Genomic DNA, 21,879 nt, shown 5'->3' with positions numbered 1-21,879 from the left:
TTCTCTTCCACAGTCTTCCTGGTGACCTTGAGCAAGTCACAGTCCCGCTGTGCCTCAGCTTCCCATCTGGAAAATGGAAATAATAGTACTTCCCTTCCTCACAAGGGTTTTGCAAGGATACACAGGTGAAAGACTGCAAAGCACCTCGAGACTTACTGATAAAAAGGGATACTTAAGCAGCATTATTTTATTTAATAAATTATTTAATCTTCATTATTAAGAAAAAATATTTTTAATTCACTAAGGCCCTCATTCAGCATACAATTATGTATGCATGAGCAGTTAATGGGGCTCACATGCTTAACATTACCTATGTGCTTGGTATCAGCTGTATTGGGACCTAAGAGAGCTGGGATCTTACATGGGTGAAACGACACTACAGCTGTGCAACAGTTTACTCTCAATGTTGATACTAATGAACCATCAACCATCAAAAAAGATGAGCCAATTCAACAGCATATCTACAGTTCCTGGGACTGGGAGTGGAGAATTGAGAAAAGCAATTGGACTTGATAGTAGAACATCATGCTCCACTCCAGTTATTTATAGGAAAGACGGGCAGGGCAGTGTTGTCCAGAGACATGAAGTATTAATTCATCAACTAAATTCACACACTGGGGAACACATGGATCCAAGTGATTTCTGACTGATAAATCACTGCTGGATTGTGCATTTCCTTTGGCTAACAAATCTAAAATAACATGCATGTTTTATTTACAGTTCTCTTTAATCCTCCGTCAGAAGAAACGCTCTGTTGTCGAAAGGGCTAGAACTAGAAAACAGAGCAGCCCTATCACTTTACGGAGCTGGTGCAGGGACTTAGCGTGGAACATGGAACTGCATTAGAAATTCAACACAGGAGCTGCTCATTTGATGCGAGACAACTGTAAACATGGTGGATAAAGAAATATCAGGAGCATGGTCTGAAGCAAATTCTCAATGGCCTGGCCAGTTCCTTGCTACTGCACGTAGGGTAGAGGACAAATAAAGCTCTAGAAAACCAACTAGTTCACGACCCAAAAATTGCAATGCATTATTATGACACCACAAGAGTGTAAAAGCTGAAACTCTTTATGCTAAGGGACAGGGTGAAAGTGTGAAAAGGCCACAATTCACACACTAATCAAGGAAACCCAGGGCACTGGCTTCCATAAATATCCAACCAACCCTCACTGTACCAAGAACACAGGTCCCTTTAATAACGGCAGCCATTTAGGCATCAATAATTCTGAGCAATGAACTGCCTCTGTGGAGTCAACCAGACAAGAGAATTGATTGTATGAGAAGCCAGTTTTGCCAGGAACTTGTGCTCCTTAAACAAGGGGAAGATGTGGTAGATCTCACTGTCAGGAAGTGTCATTGACCCTTCATGTAACACATGACACAGGGGTCACCTAATGAAATTAACAGGCAGAACATTTAAAAAAAAACATAAGGGAGTACTTCACACAGCACGCAGTCAACTGGTGAAACTCGTTGCCCAGGGATGTTGTGAAGGCCGCAAGTACAACTGGTTTCAAAAAAGAACTAGATAAGTTCATGGAGGATAGGTCCATCAATGCCATTAGCGAAAATGGTTAGGGACGCAACCCTACGGTCTGCGTGTCCCTAAGCCTCTAACTGCCAGAAGCTGGAACTGGATGACGGGATGCACCACTCGCTAATTGCCCTGTTCTAGTCACTCCCTCTGAAGCATCTGGCATCAGCCATTGTTAGAAGACAGGATACTGGTCTAGATGGACCATTGGTCTAACCCAGTATGGCCATTCTCACATTAGCACTTGGGTTGCCCAATTCCACTCAGAACTGATGCCTTAAATGTTATGCATATACCAGGAACTACATTTACAGCACTTTAGCTGTTAAGTTATATTGACCCAGAAACCACTTAAAAATGACCCTGAGCGCAATACAAAATTCTAGCTGAGAGGGCACACGTGGGCAATTTTCCGCCTGTCTAGGCAAGTCACTCAACTGTCCCACGTCATGAACGAGTAGTCGCTGAGCCCCAAGACTGCAGTGAAAGCACTGCGTTTTATTTTAGGCATATGCTTTAGAATGTGCAGCTTAGTCATTGTACAGGAACCCAGGCTGCCTCATATATTGAGCTGTACAGCACAGCTGGCTGGATATTTTCTGCTCTCAGAACAAGAGAAATCTGACGAAACCTGACTAGCAGTTTTCACCCAACTGCTCATTACATGCTACAAGTCTACCAAGCAGTTCTATGAGTATTGTAACAGCTCAAAGAACGGGAGAGCTTTGCATCACTGCAACTGTACACCTGACTCAAGAAAGCCAGGTAGCCTTCGGCCAACAGATCTTTTTAAATTCTGTCCCACTCTTACCCCAAGATTTTAAAGGGAGAAAAGGAGGTTGGGAGACGAAGCACCATAATGGAGGCAGAAAAAAGGCACAGACACAAAAGGTTATTTACAGTTGGTTCAAGCCAAGGAGGCCATTGTCCAAAACCCCAAGATTTCCTTATAAAAATGCTGTCTGCCTTGGAAGGACTGGGACTGGGCCCGGGCCCGGCCAGACCTACCAGGTTGTGGATCCTGGCACTGTTTGCTTTATTAGACCTCTAGAGATGGAATTGTGCATACCAGGTCTTCTGGTCAAAAAAAGACCGACAGCTAATTCAAATGCTTTAAGACTGCTAATTGGTCAGACTCCCCAACCCAGTCTAGTCACCACAGTTCATGCCCACATCCTCTGACAAAGGCAACAGTTATAGTGCCTTGCTGCAAAGGCTGCTACAGAAAGGCATTTTCTGTTCAACTGGTGAGGCCATTTCTTTGAAAAATGAAACATCCCAATCATTTACAGAGTAAGATCCACATGCATCAACATGGTTATCACCAGCTTCACTAATGTGACAGTAACCACAGTGCTTTTCTTCTATACATCTCAAAGCATTCTACAAAAGAGAACCATCCTTCCCACATTTGACACAGGGGGAAATAAGTCAAAGGAGGAAAGTGATATTTGCCCAAAGTCACACAGGTGGTCTGCGGCAGCGCTAGGAACAGAACCCAGGTCTTTCTGATTCCTGTTCACTGGACCACACTGCCTACCCAAAAAGGCTTTTGCAGTTACCTTTTCTTTACTTTATCCTAAGTTAAGTACTGTGCCATGGTGTTGTTAAACACTAGATAGATGTTTCAACCCAGGTGGCTGTATTTCCAAGGTGGATGAACTGATTTCTGTCCAGTTTATAACGTGTCTTAGGTCTCTTTTGGATAAAACCATTAAATATCATTTGGCAACCAATTTGCCTGCATGCAACAGGAGGCTCTTCCAAGCATATGAACTCAGACATGCGCAGAGTGAGACCTGAAACTGTTCTCCCTTCCTCCCCTCTCGGCTGTAGAACAGATGCATCATCTAACACGCTCCTGAAGCTGGGCTGACAGCACCTCTACCTAGCACCAAACGGTCCCCTCTCCTTCTGAAACATGAACATAGTTTATTCTCTCATAAAATTCATAGTGTGCTGTGACTGGTGTGTGCTGATCTCACAGCTGCTAAATATTCATGAACCAATTACGAAAAACAAATCTATCACTTTAGCCCTCAGCCAAGTTTTGAAGGATTCAAATATTTATGCTAACGAGAGGCTCTACCTCGTATAATTCTTCTCACCCAACTTTATTCCCGTTCACATGAGGGATCAAGCCGGCTTCACTCCTCTCTCCCACCCGATGCTGCATTGCTGTTTGCTTTTGACCTGTTCGCCTACGTCTGACTCATAAGGAGTTTATATCAGATAATGACAGCAGAGTGGGAGTGTGTGTGTGTTCATGTTCACATTAAACTGCCAGAGAGTCAGGAGACTGAAAGGAGACAGATACTTACAGATTCTTTTGCAGCACTGAGCACAAAGTAACATTGTCATATTATTTGGACCAGGGCTACAGAGTGGGGGAATCAGAATATCAGGGTTGGAAGGGTCCTCAGGAGGTCATCTAATCCAACCCCCTTCTCAAAGCAGGGCCAATCCCCAATTTTTGCCCCGGATCCTTTAAAGGCCCCCTCAAGGATTGAGCTCACAACCCTGGGTTGAGCAGGCCAATGCTCAAACCACTGAACTATCCCTCCCCCACACTGCAAGTCAGCAACAGGGAGATCTTTGCCGAGTGAATCACTGCTTCCCCATCCCACCCTCTTGCTGAGATGGGCACCACCTTCCACTTCCAATCAAAGGGGATTCAGCTATCTGGGGAAGGAGCTCACAGAAAGTGATGAGCCTGTAAACGGATCAGACCTTCCAAGGCAAAATTTACCTTCTTTCACCACCATCTATGGACTTATTTGGCACCATCACAGGTAGCCCAAAAGCAACACAGGCTTAGCTCTTCTCTGCCCCCAGCTTTGCTGTCCCATCTGCCTCAAGAGGTCACTCCTGAAACACTTGATTCCAAGAGGAGGCATGCCCACTTTTAGTAAAGCCACTGGGTGAGACTGATTTTAATGTTTGTACTGCATAGTGCAACACAGACAGGGACTATCTTCCCCAGGAGCTATCTGCATAAATATTAACATTAGTGAAATAACATGTGTAAATCTGCCATGCACCGATGGGAGATTACCCCACTGCCAATACTCTCACTGCAAACAGTCAAAGGCAGAAGAGATTCAGGCTCAGTGAGGTTTTACATTAACCAGACACTCATTCAGAGGCTGTAAGTCACATCCTAATTCAGAAGCAGCTGCATTAACCCATCCAGGGCATGAGTAAACTTTTGAGAGAAAACTGAAGAGTTCTTTAGTCTCATCACTATGGTTCTAACTGCCATCAGACCAGTCTCTTTACTGCCCATTTAAGTTGTCACAACACAAAGTTCCCGCGGTTGTTTCCTTCTCTTGCGGGTGTGAATTTTGAAGCTGGTGAAAAGGGAGTGGTTAGACATTTCTCATCTGAAGGGATAATACAATACAAAACATTTTAAAATTGCAAATGAGCATATAGGCCTTAGCCCAAGCATGTGGGGCATGCAATGAGCACTTTTCACTGCACAGCTGCCCTCCACACCTGCCCCTATAACACGCTACAGTGACTGGTGCCTCTCCTAAGCAGAAACTCAGCAGATCCGGGTGGCCTAACCCCCACCTGATGAACTAACTACCAGTATTTAGCTCTTCTGTAGTCCTTTTCCTCATATCTCAAAGCACCTTCCAAAGGAGGTCAGCATCATTATCCCCATTTTACAGATTGGAAAAAACAAACAGAGCAAAGCGACTGGGCCAAAGTCAGCAGCAGAGCTGGGAATAGAATCCAGGTCTCCTGCACCCTAGATCAGTGCTCTATCCACTAAGCCACATTGTCTTATTACAAATGATGATTCTGAGGCAGGTATGATGTCCCAGGAATCTGGAGATGAAGATTTATTAGGCCAACTACTCAATCCCCTTCCAATGCATAATTTGAGCACCACAAGCTTTCAAACACCTGCAAATGCCCAGCACAGTCATGACTCTGAAGGAGATCATGGGAAAACCACCCACATCGGGATAAAGGAAAGCACTGATGCCTCATGAGGGTTAAAAAGAAAATCAAAGACGACAATAAGATACTTAAATCCTACAGATGATCAGGGGACAACAGCTGTGGGGAAAAGATAATGGGCCCCTGAACTTCATTGGGCCCTCTAGATGCTGCTGCAATACAAAAAATAAAAACCCCTCCATCCCAACACATCCCTTAAAAAAAGATTCAAAAAGTACAGTTTTGAAAATACAGTTTTCAATTAGAGCAGTTTGATTTTAGATTAAGGGTAGGAATCCTTTACATTCATTGCCCCTAGCCTCTTCTCCCCAATTCTCGTCTTAGTCTGAACCATTACCAGCATGTGTCTGCATGACACTCTGGACTTTTCTGTAGGTTAAAGTGTCTCTGTTCCGTCCAGTGTTAACATGGCAACTGGTCCTGCAATCTATCTGCAAGGAAGCAGGGAGATAGATTTTCAAGCTTGCTCACCTGACTATACAAAGCAGGGAAGCTCTAACAAGGATTACGCTCTTGCTACAGGTCCAACCACCATAACAACATAAACCTAAAGAGGGCAGAGAGCTGAGCTTTCCCTTACCGAGTTTAGGGCTCCTCTGGAAACAGCCATCAGGGCAGGGGGGAGGCATTCAAATGAAGTGTGACAGCAGCACAGCAAAATAACTGAGTCCCAACAGATCAATCTTCTGCTAAAGAATCAGTCCCTTACAGCCTTGGCATTATTGACCCAGCTCATCAATAACTGCACGGACACTGTGACCAAGACAGCTGTGGAAGAACACTGGGGGTGAACGTCTCCTGGAAGCAAGATGGGGAGTGTGCTTCAACAAAAGGAGGAGGCCCACAGACACTTGCCCAGTTGCCTTGGAGGATTTTTGTTTAGCAGCATTTTCTCAGTACAGCCCTTCTCCCTGAGGTAAGTTTCACCCATGTAACCAATAAAAGTTAACCCTTACGTTGGACTGTACAGAGGCTGAGCCCCAATCAACACACACACAATCTGAGCAAGGGGTATGGTCACGGATATTGTCACTGGAACACCACGAACATGTCCCATTGAGTATGGGATTCCCTTTTGCCAGCCGTTTACAGGCCTGGCACGCATGCAGCCTTCATGAACCTGATTCTCTCCTAGGGAGGGTTTCCCTTTCAGTGCACAAGGAGTGGCTGATCTGGGCTCATCTTTTACATAGTTCTGTTGCTCTACCAGTATGGAATCATCTCCAAAGAATTTTTCAGTAATGCTGCAATGCTGAATTTCAGAGGGACACAATCCCAGCTGAATGGTTCACGAAGGCCAACTTCCTAAGCATGAAATAAGGGTCCCTCCCTTTTGCACTACACTAAAGTGACTTCTAACCCGCCTCTGAACTAACCACTTAAAGACATAAGTTAGATAGATCTAATAAACGGGAAAAAGTCTTCCAATTAGTGCCTGCCTCCCACCCCATGAACCCAGCACACCCTCCTCACACACCGTAGACAATGGTGACCTACAAAGGGAACCCACCCTCCCTGCTTTTGGGCTGGGATACTCCAAAGGGAAGGACTAGCGAAGGAGACACTAACACGACAACTCTCCTTTTTGCAAACACAAAACCCGTTCCAAAGCACAGCGATGGACACGCCCAGAGAAGCGAAGCCCAGGATATGAACGTTTCCAAATGTTTAAGAACGCCTGCTCTGATTATGCCTATCTCCTGGTATTTAACCACTGAAAGGCTTATTGTAATTAAACAGGCAAATAATGAAAGAAGCTGGGGTAAACACAAAGGAAGGTGAATAACGCTTCAAGCCCCACAACTTACTCTCTCCCTGCAAGAGACTGAGTACGGTGCAACTCACACAGCACACAAGCTCACTCCCGGCATTAAGGCATTAGTAAGCCAAGGTCAATCTTACCTCATCCCACTCCGAAGCAAAAGATGGAGATTTCTCCAGCCTTTTCTTCCCAGTGCTGCAGTTTGAGAGCGATTCGCTCCGGCTCCCCATGGCATCATCCTCAGTCGGTGAGCAGGTCAGGAGATCGGAGTCCGATTTGGACAAGCTACGGCTGAGTTTGAGCTCTGCTTTGGGCTTGCCTCCTAGGTGAGCTCGGCCCCCAGCACCGCCTCTGTCTCCCTCTTCCTCTGCACCACCAGGGTGCTGCAGCACTTGGGGAGTCACTGCAGTTTCAGGTTCTGCCTGCTGGATGTTTTTGGGCTGGACCGTTGCGTAGATCGCTTTCTGGTTTTGCTCAGGAGAACTGGTCCGTACTGATCCAGAGACAGGTAAATCAGCATCCTCCAACTGCATAGCAGGTGAGTGGCCTGTGCCCTCTGTACCTCCTTTGGCCACAGAAGAAATGAGCCTGAAAGGGTCCTCGTTTATCTCACACACCGGGGAAGAGCCATGGAGTAACCCTGAAAACTGCTCCGGGACCTGGATGTCCTGGCTGTCTGCAGAATCTTGGCTCCGGCTGCCACTGCTCCTCTTGTGGTCTTCAGGGGGATGGAGACAGAAATAAAGAGAGATTAAAAAACACGAAAGGAGAAGCAAAACTCCACCTCCCCTAGAGAGAGAGGGAGCGATAGAGAACAGTTCAGTATTGTTTGAGTGCTCAACTTGTACCCACGGCATTTATGAAATTCCAAATACTGCCCTGATTTATGCAATCTGGCAGCTCTCCTTGTTGTTTTATTCCCGTTAACACTAACAATCAGGCCTTCCTATATAAGGCCAGGAGAAGTGCTAACCCTAGCCTGCAGAGAGAGGTGGGGGGAGAGAAAGAAAGACAGACAGACACTCCTGGAACATCTGATACATTTCCATAAAGGCCAAAGTGTTATTTAGAGCAGCACCTCCCTACTCTTGGCTCAGATTGCGGGGTGGGAAAATTGCTGGGCGGCAATTAACCTGCAAAGTTCCAAAATCCCTTCCCCAAAAGAGCAGATTTCTTCTCTGGTAGCTTCAGGGCTCAACTTCTCCTCCTCACTTGGGGGGGGGGGTGTGGGGGTGGGTGGGTTGGGGGAGAGAAGAGGGCTTAAACTGGTAACATCTCACTCCAGAAAATCTCTCCTGTTAAGTAACCACTAAACACAAGATGGTCTGATCTATTAATGCAGCAAGCTGCTTGCAGTACTGAGTGTCCCAGAAATCTGACACGATTCCTCTGTTACTAACTTTCTAACATCCTTAATATCAAATACCAGTGCCCTGGAATAATCATGAACTACTGACTGAACCCAACTGCCAACTGGCACACAGAAGCTGAGCGGCCCTCACCTTATTCATATGGCACATGTGTATTCTAATTGTACAGGATTTTAAAATGCTTGGAGGGAACTGCCACTTTCTCATGAACTGCCTGGGATTATACTCTTGTCAATGACTGCTAATACACACACATATTGTAACCACTTGAATTTAGTGCTGGGGAAATGTGCTTCCCTCAAGACTGAAGTCTTCAACCCAGCAGATAATTACAGCAGAGGTAGCACCAGTGCAAAATGCCCTGATAATGTGATTTGTCCAACTCTGAAGTGTAGGGAGAATGTCTAGAGGGGACAGGGAAGGTCCATTTCCAAGGCCCATCCAGTCCTTGTCCACTTGTTTGAGACACCCAGCTCTCCGAGATCACAACAGGGAGGACCAGTCTCAATCAACAGGGCCAAATGTTCTAGTGAATTTCATGACTAAAAACCAGTCAACTATGGATTGGAATGAACAGACTTTCACACGGGCTTCCTTTTTAGCAACAGGGTTAATTTACTCATTTTCAAATACTAGTTGCATTTATACGATCCAAGAACATGTCCTTTTCCTGAAAGCTAAAAGCAAGCACTGGATTAGCAGTTTACCCATGGAAGCTACTTTAGATATGGGACAAAATTAACATGAGTTTGATCACAGAGAACGTGGGTGATGTAATATCTTTTGTTGGTTGAACTTCTGTTGGTGGAAGGGACATGTTTTTGAGTTTCCCAGAGCTCTTCTTCAGGTCTGGAGAAAGTAACCAGAGTGTCTCTGCTAAATACAAGCATAAAGGATCTGTCCCACCTTGTATTTGGCTCAGACACTCTGGTTACTTTCTCTAGACCTGACGAAGAGCTCTGGGGAACTCCAAAGCTTGTCCCTTTCACCAACTGAAGATGGTTCAATAGAAAGTATTACCTTACTTACCCTGTGTCTCTAACATCCCGGGACCAACACGGCCACAGCAACACTGCAAACGTGAGTTTGATTAGTTTTATTTAGTCCCTTATACATTTGTTTGTTCCACAGAAATACAAGAGACAACTTATACAACTGGCAGCTTCTGCCTGGGAACAGAACAGCAGCACAAGTCGGAATTGAGGTTAGCCAGTAGGGCAGCCCACTGAAGGAGCTCACACTTCTTACCCTCTTATGACCATTTCAGGTATGGCACCCCAAAAAACAGAAAATTAAGTCGGTTAAAAATTCTAAGGAAGTGAGATAACTGGAAATTACCATTGATGCATGTAAATGCAGTGTAAAGTTTGCAAATGAAATTGCTAATAGGATAGAAGAGGAAACATCTCTCCAGTTACAATCTCTCTAAGGTCCTGCCTACACTATATCTTACCCTGCTAGGGCTGTCCCAACACTTAACCATGCTAGAGTATTGCAGGACCAGACTGTGTTCAGTATATCCCTGAGCAAGGATACAAGGCTGTAACAAACCAGGAATACATTAGGACAGTTCCAGCCATACACACAGCAAGGTCGAACCCTGTTTTAATCATAACAAATCATTTACTCTATGGTAACCAGTTCCACCACAAGGGAAATTACTGCATAGACTGGACAGTAAGTCTTGATGGCCTCAGCAGCCTTTTTCTTCTCATTCCTTCTCTACTCCTAACTCCTCATTTCGTCAACGCCCCAGTTTAACATTTAATGGTATTTCTGTCCGAAGGCAGAAAGGCGGCTGGCAATAGCTTCTGCCGCATGCTAGAACACTTGGGCCCACACAGAGCAGACTGGCCAATCTCCACTCACAAAGACTAACAAAGGGGCCTCTGTTAGAAGGGAAAGCACAGCCACCCATTCAGCCTCTTCAAATGAAGCGCCAACCCCAAGACCAGGACAGAAATACCCCAGGGAGAAAGGTGGCAAAGTGGGGGTAGTGACACTCGCAGAGAAGAGTGGATAAGCAGAGATGAAAGCCTTGAGGGAGAGAACATTTCAGAGCACTGAACTTACAAACCTGTACTAAAAATCTCACAGATAAGCATAGAAGCAGGGTTGCTGTTGGGGCTAAATGCACAACAAGAGCAAGGTCCTTACCTGTTGAGGTCTCAATCATGCGTGATTCGGGGTTTGGATATTGCTCAGAATGGCTATAAGAGAGGTCAGAAGAACCTTGGCGATTCAACGGCCGTTGACTATCTTGGGAAGACGTGCCTTTTTGGGGTTTGGCCTGCAAATACACCTTAGATTATTCCAGTCTTACAGCCAGTATGGTCATCTTCACTGCAATGGTAAAAACATGCCAACCATTGCTCCCACTCTGCTGAATGGGTAGCAAAGCAGGACATCTGGGGAAACTAATTAGAACACGGGGAGATTTTCAGAGCCACAGAGGACAACGTGGTGGGAACTGGGTGCCTAACTCATCTGTGCCAATGAAAATGTCCCCTGTAGTTTATATTCAAGGTTTAATTCTGAAAATAACCTAGTAACATGCATTTTGTCCATAGAGACTTTCAGTTATAACTGCGAGAAGCTGGGACTGGATGACAGGGAATGGATGACTTAACACTGCCCTCTTCTGTTCATTCCCTACGAAGCATCTGGCACTGGCCAGCATCAAAAGACAGAATACAGCGCCAGAACGGTCATTCTTATATTCTCAACTCATTTAGTAACAATTATAAATACACACACACACAAAGACACCTGCACTTGCCCTTGTACTCAATCTTCATTGAAGGTTTCACACATAACAGGAGTTGACTAACACCTAACGAAGCATGTAAGCCCCTTTGGGCAGAGGCCGCCTCGTTTGAACATTAAACATACAATTAAAACCATTTAAAATCAAAATACAGACATGGTGCAGATGAAGATACTCAGTCCTGGTATAGAACCGAACAACTGAATTTAAGTAAGCTCTCTGGACAGCAGTATCTTCAAACATGAAATACTCAACAAGCCAACTTTCCTTGTTAAACCGTTCTAAAAATATACTGCTTTTGCCTTCCCCACCCAAAGCAAGTTTAAGCCTCCCTTCTATATAACCAGGAGAGCTTATCTCATGTCCCCTGGATGATAAGCGTCAAGCTCTCTCGACTCTTTTTGCCCCTGCTTCCTGATCCAAAGATTAATGGTGGCATTTATAGGGTGAATCTTCCCTTCCCTGCCCAGCAAGGAACCACGATAATGCATCATGCCACAAAGTTTCTTACAAAAATTGCATGCAAGTCTGTATCTTCTGTGGCAAAGAGACGAGACCAGAGCAACTGGGTGAGATGGAGCAGACAGCCTCACAACACACGACCACTGGCTCTAGCTGAAGATTATTTTTGCAATAAATTGGAAGCAGAAAAACTCACTTACACAAACTTTAAATGTGAGTATTTGTACCTAGAACAGGAAAAGCTTGTCACAGGCATGTGTTTACATCTAGTAATGCAGGAATCATGCTGGACAGAATTTATATCACATCACCCTGAGAGAATGCAGCCCTACTTTGTGAGCTTGTTCGCATTTTATTTCCGCGCTCCCTCCCCCGAAAAATACTTCAGTGCAGGAAATGACTTTTCCACCTTAAAGAAGGTGCAGTTAAGGAATGTTTTGGTTACAAGGAGATAGCAGTGCTGTTTTGCTCTTAGGCTTTTAAGCAATCTTGAGCAGTACAAATGCAGACTCAAGTCTCTCCCCCAAGAGTGAAATACACAGTTTGCGGTTTGCCACCTCCCAGGAAAAACAGAATTGTGATGTCAAAGAAGAAAATTTTGCTTCTCTTGGTTCTGATGATACAAGTCACTCCTACCTGAAGCTGGTTACCACTGACAGCACCTGAAGATGGCAATTCCCCTAAGAAAAAGAAAAAAACACATCAAAACCTGGGCATATTTTTCCTCTACCCATCCTCGATGACGTATCTGACAAGTTTTACCAAGCCCCTCTGACCAATCCACAGGGAGGACCATGTCAGTGGACTTGACTTAATTGTCATCACATGGCTTAACTCTCTACGCACATTAGACCTGGTCAAAATTCCTTTCCATATGAGATGGAAAGCTGGTTTAGATCAAACTAAACCAGATCTGAAACTCTGCCCAAAGCATCAGGTGAACCTTGACAGAGCTAGAGAGCTTTAATCCACTCATGAAAGGAAATCAGGGCCAAGGGGCCAAGAACACATGTGCAGTCATGACTGGACACAAGATGGAAAGCAGCAGCGCAAGAAGGGAGGCAGCAGTTATAAATGAAGCAAAGTACCATTAAAAACAGCACTTTGTGCCTTAAACACAAACCAAGAGCTGTCAAGCACCTGGAGTTACATGATGCAGTGAGTAACTGACCCCTGTGCCATTTTCACCATGCAGGAGCACTGCTGTTCCTGCAGAATGAGGAGAGCTAGCCAGGCAGAGAAAAACTGCAACACATGTAGCCTTGCCATACTGCTGTCTCACACATTATCTCACTGCTTTAAAAACTGATCCATTAACTTTCAAGGTAAGAGCTGTGAACAAAAAGAACCATTTAAAAAGGAGGACAGTAATATGGGTACTGGAAAGATAGTGACTGCTCTGCTAACACTCCCCCCGGCCCCACCACCACGTGCTGAGAGAGGTAACAGGAGCAGAGATGATCAAGTCCTCCCCTTTCTCCCTCCCACCCCAAGCTTACTGCTGCCTCTTGCATTCAGATTCTTGTATACAGTACCGAGAAAGGCACTGGTAGACCCCTTTTCCTCTAACAGCAGCCCCTACCCATCACTTGAGCTGAGCCACCTCTCGGTGCTAGATCTAAACAAACTATTTCAATCCAAAATGAAAGGAATCAATACAGAGTCTCAGAACCAAACAAACATTGTTAGATTTTTGGATTGCTCTCCTCCTAACGGAGAAGGGGTGGGGGGTTCTTTAGGTTCATTAGAACCACAAGGAGACATCCCCAGAGCTCCAACCTGGATTCAGGGCGACTATCCTTCTGGCTGAGGACTAGACAGGAATCAGGATTCCTCTTTGGCTCCTTATTCAGCTAAATGGATGACAAGGGGCTTCCATCAACTCCTCCCTCTTTTAAGGGATTGGGCCCAAAGACTCTGTAGTACTCATGGCTCATGCCAAGCTGAGGGGGGAGAACCTTGGATCAAGATCTGAACTTAAGTCTCCATGCGTCTGTGCAAGGAATCACCACATTAATGTATCACAGTTTAAACAGTGCATTATATTGTGCATATGTAACTATACACACCCCCACATCCAATACTTATTTATGCACCAGCATGTCAAGCAGAAAGGCCACAGCAAGAGGAAAGAGGAGTCGTGTCATTGGCAGCTTACAGAAGAGACAAGTCCAGCAGCAGCTGACCTACGTGAATCCAGCCTTTCAAGCCAAGCGTTAGGAGACATGAGCCAGCTTGTCAACCATCACCCAATGACTTCTCTCACTTGGGACTGTGAAGCATCAACCTGAAAACCACTGCAGTTTTGCATCAGACTACGAGTAGCTCTGGCAAAGACTGGTGGGAAAAATCAATGACCTCTTTGGCACAGCGTGTGTGCACGCGCATGTGAGAGAGATTACTGGTAGCATTCAAGAAGTGGAAACTAGCATCTGTGAACAGACTAGGAGGAGGAGTGTGGTTCTGGAGGGCAAGCAAGCAAGCAGTCATAACGCTCAGTCATATTTACTGTTCATTCAGTCTCAAGATGAAACATTTGCGCCTTTAGACTGGAAATCACAACTAAGTTCCCCATATCTCTTGCTCGTTTCTGTTGCACACTGAGCAGATCTTTCACCTAAAAAGATCTCCTTGAAAGAAAACCAAATGCAACAATACCCATCTACAAAATACAGGGTGGTGTGCACAGCTCCAGGTTCCCAAATCCCACAAACCACCAATGAAGGTCCCTTTGGGGGAAGAGAGCCAAGTGCAGTGTTTAATCTGACAGCATGACTGGATTTTAAACTGGCGCCTAACAGTGGCTTACTTCGTCTGTGTTTTCTTCCTTTGTTAATTTACTTTTCTAATTGGCTCTGACAGCCAGTGGTGCATTCGTTGATTTCCGATTGTGATACCAGGGCCAGATCCTCAGTTGACATGAATTGGCACCGTTGTATTGACACAGATTTACACCTGCTGAGGATCTGGTCCATTAGTATTTACACACTTGTATTTGTTTGACTCGCTTGACCATGATTTTTCCCAAATGGCAACTGATTGGTTATTCTTTCATTTTGATCTTTTTTGTTCCTGTTTTGCTTACTTTGTGCATGAGATTCTAGTGTTTTAATTTTTACAGTTCAATGGGTCAAGTCCCTAGGATCTCATATTTGCCTGAAAGGCAAAAAGCCTTCTCTTACTTAATGTAGATATTGAGGCAGAAATATTTTAACCCTCTCCCCTGAGAATGGAAACAAATTACCAAGGGAACATAACTGCAATACAGAATCCAGCCATCCGAACCAGAGAAACAGCTAGGATCAAATTCCTCCCCTCCTGCCTCCTACATGCTGGTTACATCTGCCAACCCAGGCAGTCTGGGCATTGCTGTCTTTCTGTATCATCTCTTACCTTTTGTTTTTCTATCCCCTGCAAGCGGCTTTTTAGTTTCTGCAGTAAGCAACAGCTCATAAGGATGCTCCTCCTCTTCCTCGGCTGCATTTCCCCTGCTCTTCCTCCGCACCACAGAGGCCTAATGAGACACAGCAAGATGTAGTTGTCTGTCGAACTCAGTGTCATTTACCCCTCTGGTATGCATAGAGCCCTCCTCTATGCCATTCTTCTGACCATTGAATGTGCAGCAGAATCCACCCCTCTGCCAGAGAACTAATTCAGAAGCTAAGATTGTTCCTTAAAAATGCAAACCTCCCCCAACCCCGACACTACTTTCTAGCTCTTACGGTTGGAAAAAAGCCTTCCAGACGGCCCAAGTAACTGATGTAGTGATGACTGAAAAATGATGACTGCAAGCAGCCTGAAAAAAATCCCGATCTACTTTAAAGGGATGCTGACTCAGACTTCATGAGGCAAACTCCATTAGCAACTTATTAACTATTTCACTATTGATTGGGTTTGTGAGACAAGTATGCTCGCTAACTGAAGTATTCAAACTACCTCCTTCTCACACTTTCCCAGGTGCCAAAAGTTGCAATTAGCATTTTCAGTATCAAGTTCCACAGCGTGCTTCAAACTGAAAAGACCAGGAGCAATATAAATTGAATTTAACATCAAAGTAACAAAGGGAACCAAAGTGACTGTATTACTTATTTCCATTTTCAAGAGAAACCTCTTGTTGTAATTAAATGGCTCTGGAACAGCTGGAGAATCCCCAACCAACTGCACTGGAGAGCTGCAGAATGCAGGCATCTTGCTGCAGAGTACATGCACCTTAGCAAGGAATTACTTCTACGAAGCCTGCCAGTGGTGGTCTTCGAACACACCCAACCTCCCAGGCAGTCAAGTTACCTTCCTTGATCCATTGCACCTCCAATGCCAACGTATTAGAGACCAAGGCAGTGGTTCTCAACCTGCGGCCCAACCAACACACAAGCTGCAGCCCTGTGACATCCTCAGAGCCATACAGATAGTATTGGATGCGGCCCATATAATATGCTGTGGGCTGCATAAAGAGGTTGAGAACCACTGGACTAAGAGCATGTCTACGCTGCCCTGCAGTTCAGCCTACGGTGTATCTATAGCAATGCACACCGAAGTGCTGTGCGGTAACCCCCCCACGTGGACACTGAAGGCACAAACAGCAAGGTTCTTGCTTTGCATCAGTATAGTCCTGTTTGAAGAGGACTACAGACATGTGAACTAGTTCGCGCCCTCAGTGTCCTCATCAGGGAGATACAGCACAGCACATTGGGTGCGCATTACTATTCACACCCCCATTGGCTAAACTGCAGGGCTGTGTAGACACGTCCTTAGTCCGTATCAGGTTCAAACTAACTCAAAGCCTCACCGTGAAACCGAGTTAGGAGTTTGCTTCGCATGGTGGTGAAGCTTAGCAAATCATTTGAGGAACATGCTCTGGGTATGTAACAAAACCAGGTTAGTTTCCCAAGGTTTTGCATTTACATGCGCATCTGCAGTCAAAACACCTTGATTTCCTTGAGCCCTAAATGAGGAACGAAAGACCTTCAGTAATAGGCATGCACTAGCCTGGGCAGTCGGCAGTCAGCACTCAGATCATAGGACTGGCTTCTCACTTCATGTTGCGAATAATCCCACCACAAGTCACCCATCACTGCACCCAGTCTCACTCACCCATTTGCAATGTTCAGTCTGGTAGCTAAATTAATGACAAGAAAGTGACCATTTCCACCTGGTTTATATGCACCGAATCCATGAGCACTGAACGTGGCTAACTGTGCTGGAATGTTCACTGCTACTTTGCCTCCAAAGAATGAAGGCTTTAAAACAGGAGCATGACAAGTAGCAGCCTTTGGAACGGCAAGTGTGCAGTATGCCACCTTCCTTTTTGAAAGGAAGGCATCACTCCCTCCCACTTCTGCTAGAACTATTAAGACCTTGCATGTTTGGGGGCATTAGAGCAGATATTTTATTTTTAAGCCAGCACACCCGATTTACTGTTATTTTCCCCACTCTGATGCAGCTCAAGAAAAAAAGTGGTTTTGCTTTTCTACAATTTGTACCACAGCAGTCCCAACTGAGATGAGAACTCTGTTTGCTAGGTGCTCTACAAACACTGAGAGGCAGACCCTGGCCCTAAAAGCTTACAGTCTAAGCTATGATGTGACTGCCTGTTACGTTAAACTGCCAGGATAGGCTACTAACAGAATGGCCTGGACTAACAAGCCACAGTTTACTTAATGAGGGTTTCAAACCATGCAAGCACTTTACATAACTTACTGGCTGGACTATCCACACTGCTTCAAGTATAGTTGGGTACCTCCTCTCGATGGGAGAGGCTGGTTAGAGAACATACACTGTTATTTTAACTAGGCTTTGCCTATTCACAGCATCTGTCTGAGTAAGGGTCTCAGAAACGCTGAACATTAAGAGTTACATCTCTCCTCTGAGGTAGGTATTTATATACATCCCCAAAGCACTGAGAATAGGTAGATCTTGCACTGTGTCCTGAGAGTCCAACACCGGCTCTGATGATCTTTTTTTTTTTTTTTTTTTGGGGGGGGGGGGGGGAGAGAGAGAAGAGAGGGGTGAACCTTACAAATCTAGGACCTTCTACCCTCAGCAATGACTTGCACGAGGTATTTGACATTTGAATCTCTTTAAGTGAAAGAAGACAGACCTTAAGTCCTATGCTATCTAACTTCCATCTAGACATGCACCAGGGATGGGCAGAAGGAAATTCAAGTTAACATCTCATCCATCATGCATGCACATGGTTCATTTCCCGAAGTACATTAGACTGAGTAGGTAATCAACTCCTTATTCCTATTCATTAGGAGCCACCACCCAGTCAGTGTTTGAAAACACCCTGTCAAACATACTTAACCCTATAAACATTGAACACTCCCAGATCTGGATGATTTCCTGTAATTCACCTCTTAATGGTCTGTGCTGCCTTTAGGATTTATTGCTTCAACTTAAAAAAACAGGTGGCTCTAATTCGGTCTCTCTCCCCCCCAGCCAGAGAACTACAGAATACCATTGGAATAATCACATTTTGTCTGAAACTAGGTGTGTCTAAGCTTCCCATTTTGGTGATGGGAGTAGTAAATAAAAGATGAACTGAAGTCTTGTCTGAGATTTCAGTCTCTTATTAGGCTACAGAGACAGAAGGGTTCTATTGATGCTGAAAAAATTCACTAGTCAGCTATGAGCAATCAGCTATTCTGCACATAAGTGCAAAACATCTCTCAGTGGTGAAAGTCATGGTGCATAAGTGAGGAATAACTGCTTACACTGTGAAGGTTGTCTCATGGCAACAGAATAAAAGGCTGTTTTGAAATAAAAGCTTGGCATTTATAGAGTTCAGTTAAAAAATAAGAATACCATAATGTGTAATTTTCTCAATCATGATTTTTTCCTGTCCCTAAAGTTATGGCAGGTTTTGAGGAGGTAGATGAGGATTCTGTGTCATGTGTTTCAATGAGACATTTACAGTCTTCCTAGGGCACACTGTCCCAGCAGCTGCCCCTGTGGTGGACAGACCTGGCAGCGAGAACATACGTTGTGATATGACAATAGGGCAGGGTTTCAGTGGGCTCTGCTAAAAATCTTCTACAGCTATTGTATTAAAATCGCTCCAGGATGACTTTTCAATTGCCTAACAGTATCACTGTTATTGATCACATTCATTTCTAACTTGGTCAAGAGCACTCCACCATGAGGGCCATACAGGCCAGGATTGAATGTCAGTCATGACTTAGTCCAGTCTGAATGGAAACATTGCATTTTTATCCTCAATTCAAAACTAGGAATTCTCTCAAATTTAACACCCCTCCCCCCAAAAAAATTTCTCTTCAGACAGAGATCAAGCATTGAAAATTTTATCCTGAAAGGAATTCTGGGAAAGCATGAGTATAAGAAGCGGGAATAACCGCTTGAAATAAAACGGTTTTATCATCTGATCTACAGTAATCAATACCAGACCAGCTACAATAACACAGTCAGTGCATGGATATCACTGCAGTTGGTTTCAAACTAACATGCCCTTGAAGAATCACTTTGTGCACTCATCTGTTTGCCAGCAAGATTTCCCATAGCTAATCATGTTTCCACTTCACCTTTAATGGAGGAACGGTAAGAGCAAGTGTTTTGTAATTATGATCAAGATCATGTACATTATGCTTATCTTTATAAGCAGAGTTTCTGCTTCCAAATTACCTGGTGACTCCTTTCCCCAGCCCACGCGTGCGCACGCACGCACACCCCCAACCAAAAGACAGGCATGTGGAAAGGATTATGAAATTAATCTGAAAGACCATTTGTAATGCCAGCGAAACCCGTTCAATAGGCCATCGTGAAACAGTCTAATAAATTGATTTTACCCCCAAAATATCCCCAGACGTACTGCTCAGTTCTACGTGGGTTTTTTTTAAAGCCAACATTTTCACTGACACCTTGCATATATATGCTGTACTCCAAACAGTAGCAGATCAAGATAACCAGATGATAAAAATTTAAATCCAAGTGTCTGGTGAACTGAGAGTCCGTTCAAGAGGAGGGAGGCAGAAAAGACTTTCAACTTGTATCTTTACATATATCTTACTTGAGGAATGCTTAAGATTTTTAGTACAGCAGGAAGTTAGCGAGGTTCTCTCGGGATCTTTATTTTTGTCAGCAGAAGTCTCCAACTACACATTAAGGGGGTTTTCTCATTTAAGTGCCTTCTGCAGAGCTTGTTCATCTGAAGTTTTGGGAATTTGGCAAAATGAGCAACAAGACAGACTGCAAACAGTTCAATGTGCACGATCAAGTTTGGCATCACAAAGCACCATATACAGACTAGACATCTGCAGGTGGAGATTTCTTTCACACACGCAATGGACCAGATCCTCAGCTGGTATTAATCAGTTCAACTCCACTGAAGTTACACCAATTTACACCTCTAAGTATCTGACCCATAATTGGGAGCTAAGATGCAACACGATTTAATGGCCTCACATCTCTGCAGACCCGGATTCAAATTCAGGCTTCGGCATTAAACGAAAATATATTTAGTGGGTTCATGATAGCTGACAACTGTCCACATCACAAAACCATTGCCTGATGGGAATTCCCTTAGGAAGAGACTTTAAGTCTGAAACTGGAGGAAGGGTTTCAGGTCAGGACTGAAGTGCACTGGCAGAGTTTCATAAGGGAAGTTTCCATATCAAATTGCCAGTAATATTGCCTCACACAGCAAATCCTTCACTTTCATGATCAGATTCACAAGGGAGTTAAGATCATCATATTTGGCTCCTCCCGGACCATTAAAACTCATCTTTAAACCACACATCCACCGACCCCTGCAAAAAGCAAGCCCCCAATAACGCCTGCGTACCTCACACGAAGCACTGCGACCTAGCTTCTTCTCCACATGCTCCTCCTCTTCATCAGGGGGTGGCTTGGCAGGAGGGGGTGGACGCTCTCTCTGCGGTTAAAAAGGCCACCGTTAATGGCTTTGTTTTAAACTCCTTCCTTTCAGCCCCCTCTTATATGCTTAAAGGGAAACTCTGTCCCCTGATAAGACTTTTTAGAGTGAAGGACGGCAAAAAGGGTTTGCCCTAACGGCTGGGAGATTCCCAGCTGGGCTGGTGCCTATGCTCCTTCACAAAAGCACCTTTCTGACTCTGTGCTCCTTGGAGTTGCAAAGGATTAGTTCATTATTATGGTACAAGCTGCGAGAAAGGGAGAGTGTTTAGATAATTTGCTTATGTTACTCATTAGCAGGAATAAATACGTTCTGGAGAGGTGTGCTGAGTTATGAGAGAACACACGGGACATTAAGAGACTTCCCTGGACCACATTCCTCACAACACTACAGGGTTACTACTTGACAGTTAAACAGCTCTAAAAATCCTGCCATACGCTCATTGCATTTCCACTATATCTTGACTACTCTAGATACTTCATGCTCTCTCCAGCAGCAGCACCTACTGGCAAGCATGGATGCTCAGGCACTTGCTCCAAATCCTGAGCAGATTTTGGGGGAACTCCAACCAGTTTCTGCTTTTCAGAGCACTTCTTCCCCCTTCCCATCCCAGTTTGGCAAACTTGACCTTCTGTGCAGGCTGTATGGGATGAGTTTAGCCTCAAAGGCGGCACTATTACAAAAAGTCCCCATATACGGACTTAGTCTACTTTTAGCGGTGGTTCATGGCAGGATTCTGCTTTGGGTGTTTTACACTTGTAGAAAGGGTCTGGCAGAAGTTTTCCTAAACCTTGTTTTTTAGATTGGTCTCACATCACTATTCCAGTAGCAGATATACTAGAGGAAAAAGAGGTTCTATAGGTTCTCATTTTGAAACTGTACGAAGCTGGTTTCAACATCCACCTCGCTGGTAAATTATTCATTGCTGATTTCCTTCTTATCTGCTTCAACTCCCCCACTTCAACCTCCCAATAAAAAACCACAGACAACATGCTATGAGCCAAGGTCCCACCCACCCCATGGCAAAAGGTTGCCACCAGCTACTAAAGCCCCAGCAGATGCAATTAACAGAAGGCTAGTTAGGCTGATTTCTTTGAAAAAGACCTTCCAATGACTACACAC

The 21,879-nt window shown here is 44.6% G+C and overlaps 1 protein-coding gene across 8 annotated transcripts in view; it reads right to left on the bottom strand.

Annotated features, from left to right (window-relative positions):
• ANKS1A (ankyrin repeat and sterile alpha motif domain containing 1A) overlaps positions 1 to 21,879 on the bottom strand; it is a 156,381-nt gene that overhangs the window by 71,760 nt on the left and 62,742 nt on the right. For 6 of the 8 annotated variants that reach the window (XM_048826255.2, XM_048826257.2, XM_048826259.2 and 3 more), the window contains 5 exons: positions 20,668 to 20,757; positions 15,264 to 15,384; positions 12,507 to 12,550; positions 10,799 to 10,931; positions 7,412 to 7,989 (listed from right to left, as the gene is read on the bottom strand). In XM_048826255.2, coding sequence (XP_048682212.2) covers positions 7,412 to 7,989; positions 10,799 to 10,931; positions 12,507 to 12,550; positions 15,264 to 15,384; positions 20,668 to 20,757 — 966 coding nt within the window. Of the gene's footprint in view, positions 1 to 7,411; positions 7,990 to 9,670; positions 9,714 to 10,798; positions 10,932 to 12,506; positions 12,551 to 15,263; positions 15,385 to 20,667; positions 20,758 to 21,879 lie in introns of those variants that run through there. The other 2 variants (XM_048826263.2, XM_048826268.2) reach the window with 2 other exon arrangements.

Source organism: Caretta caretta, chromosome 21 (genome assembly GCF_965140235.1).
Source record: "Caretta caretta isolate rCarCar2 chromosome 21, rCarCar1.hap1, whole genome shotgun sequence".
Taxonomy (NCBI): Eukaryota; Metazoa; Chordata; order Testudines; family Cheloniidae; genus Caretta; species Caretta caretta.
The sequence above is the reverse complement of the archived record's forward strand: the minus strand, read 5'-3'. Positions and strand labels throughout refer to the sequence as shown.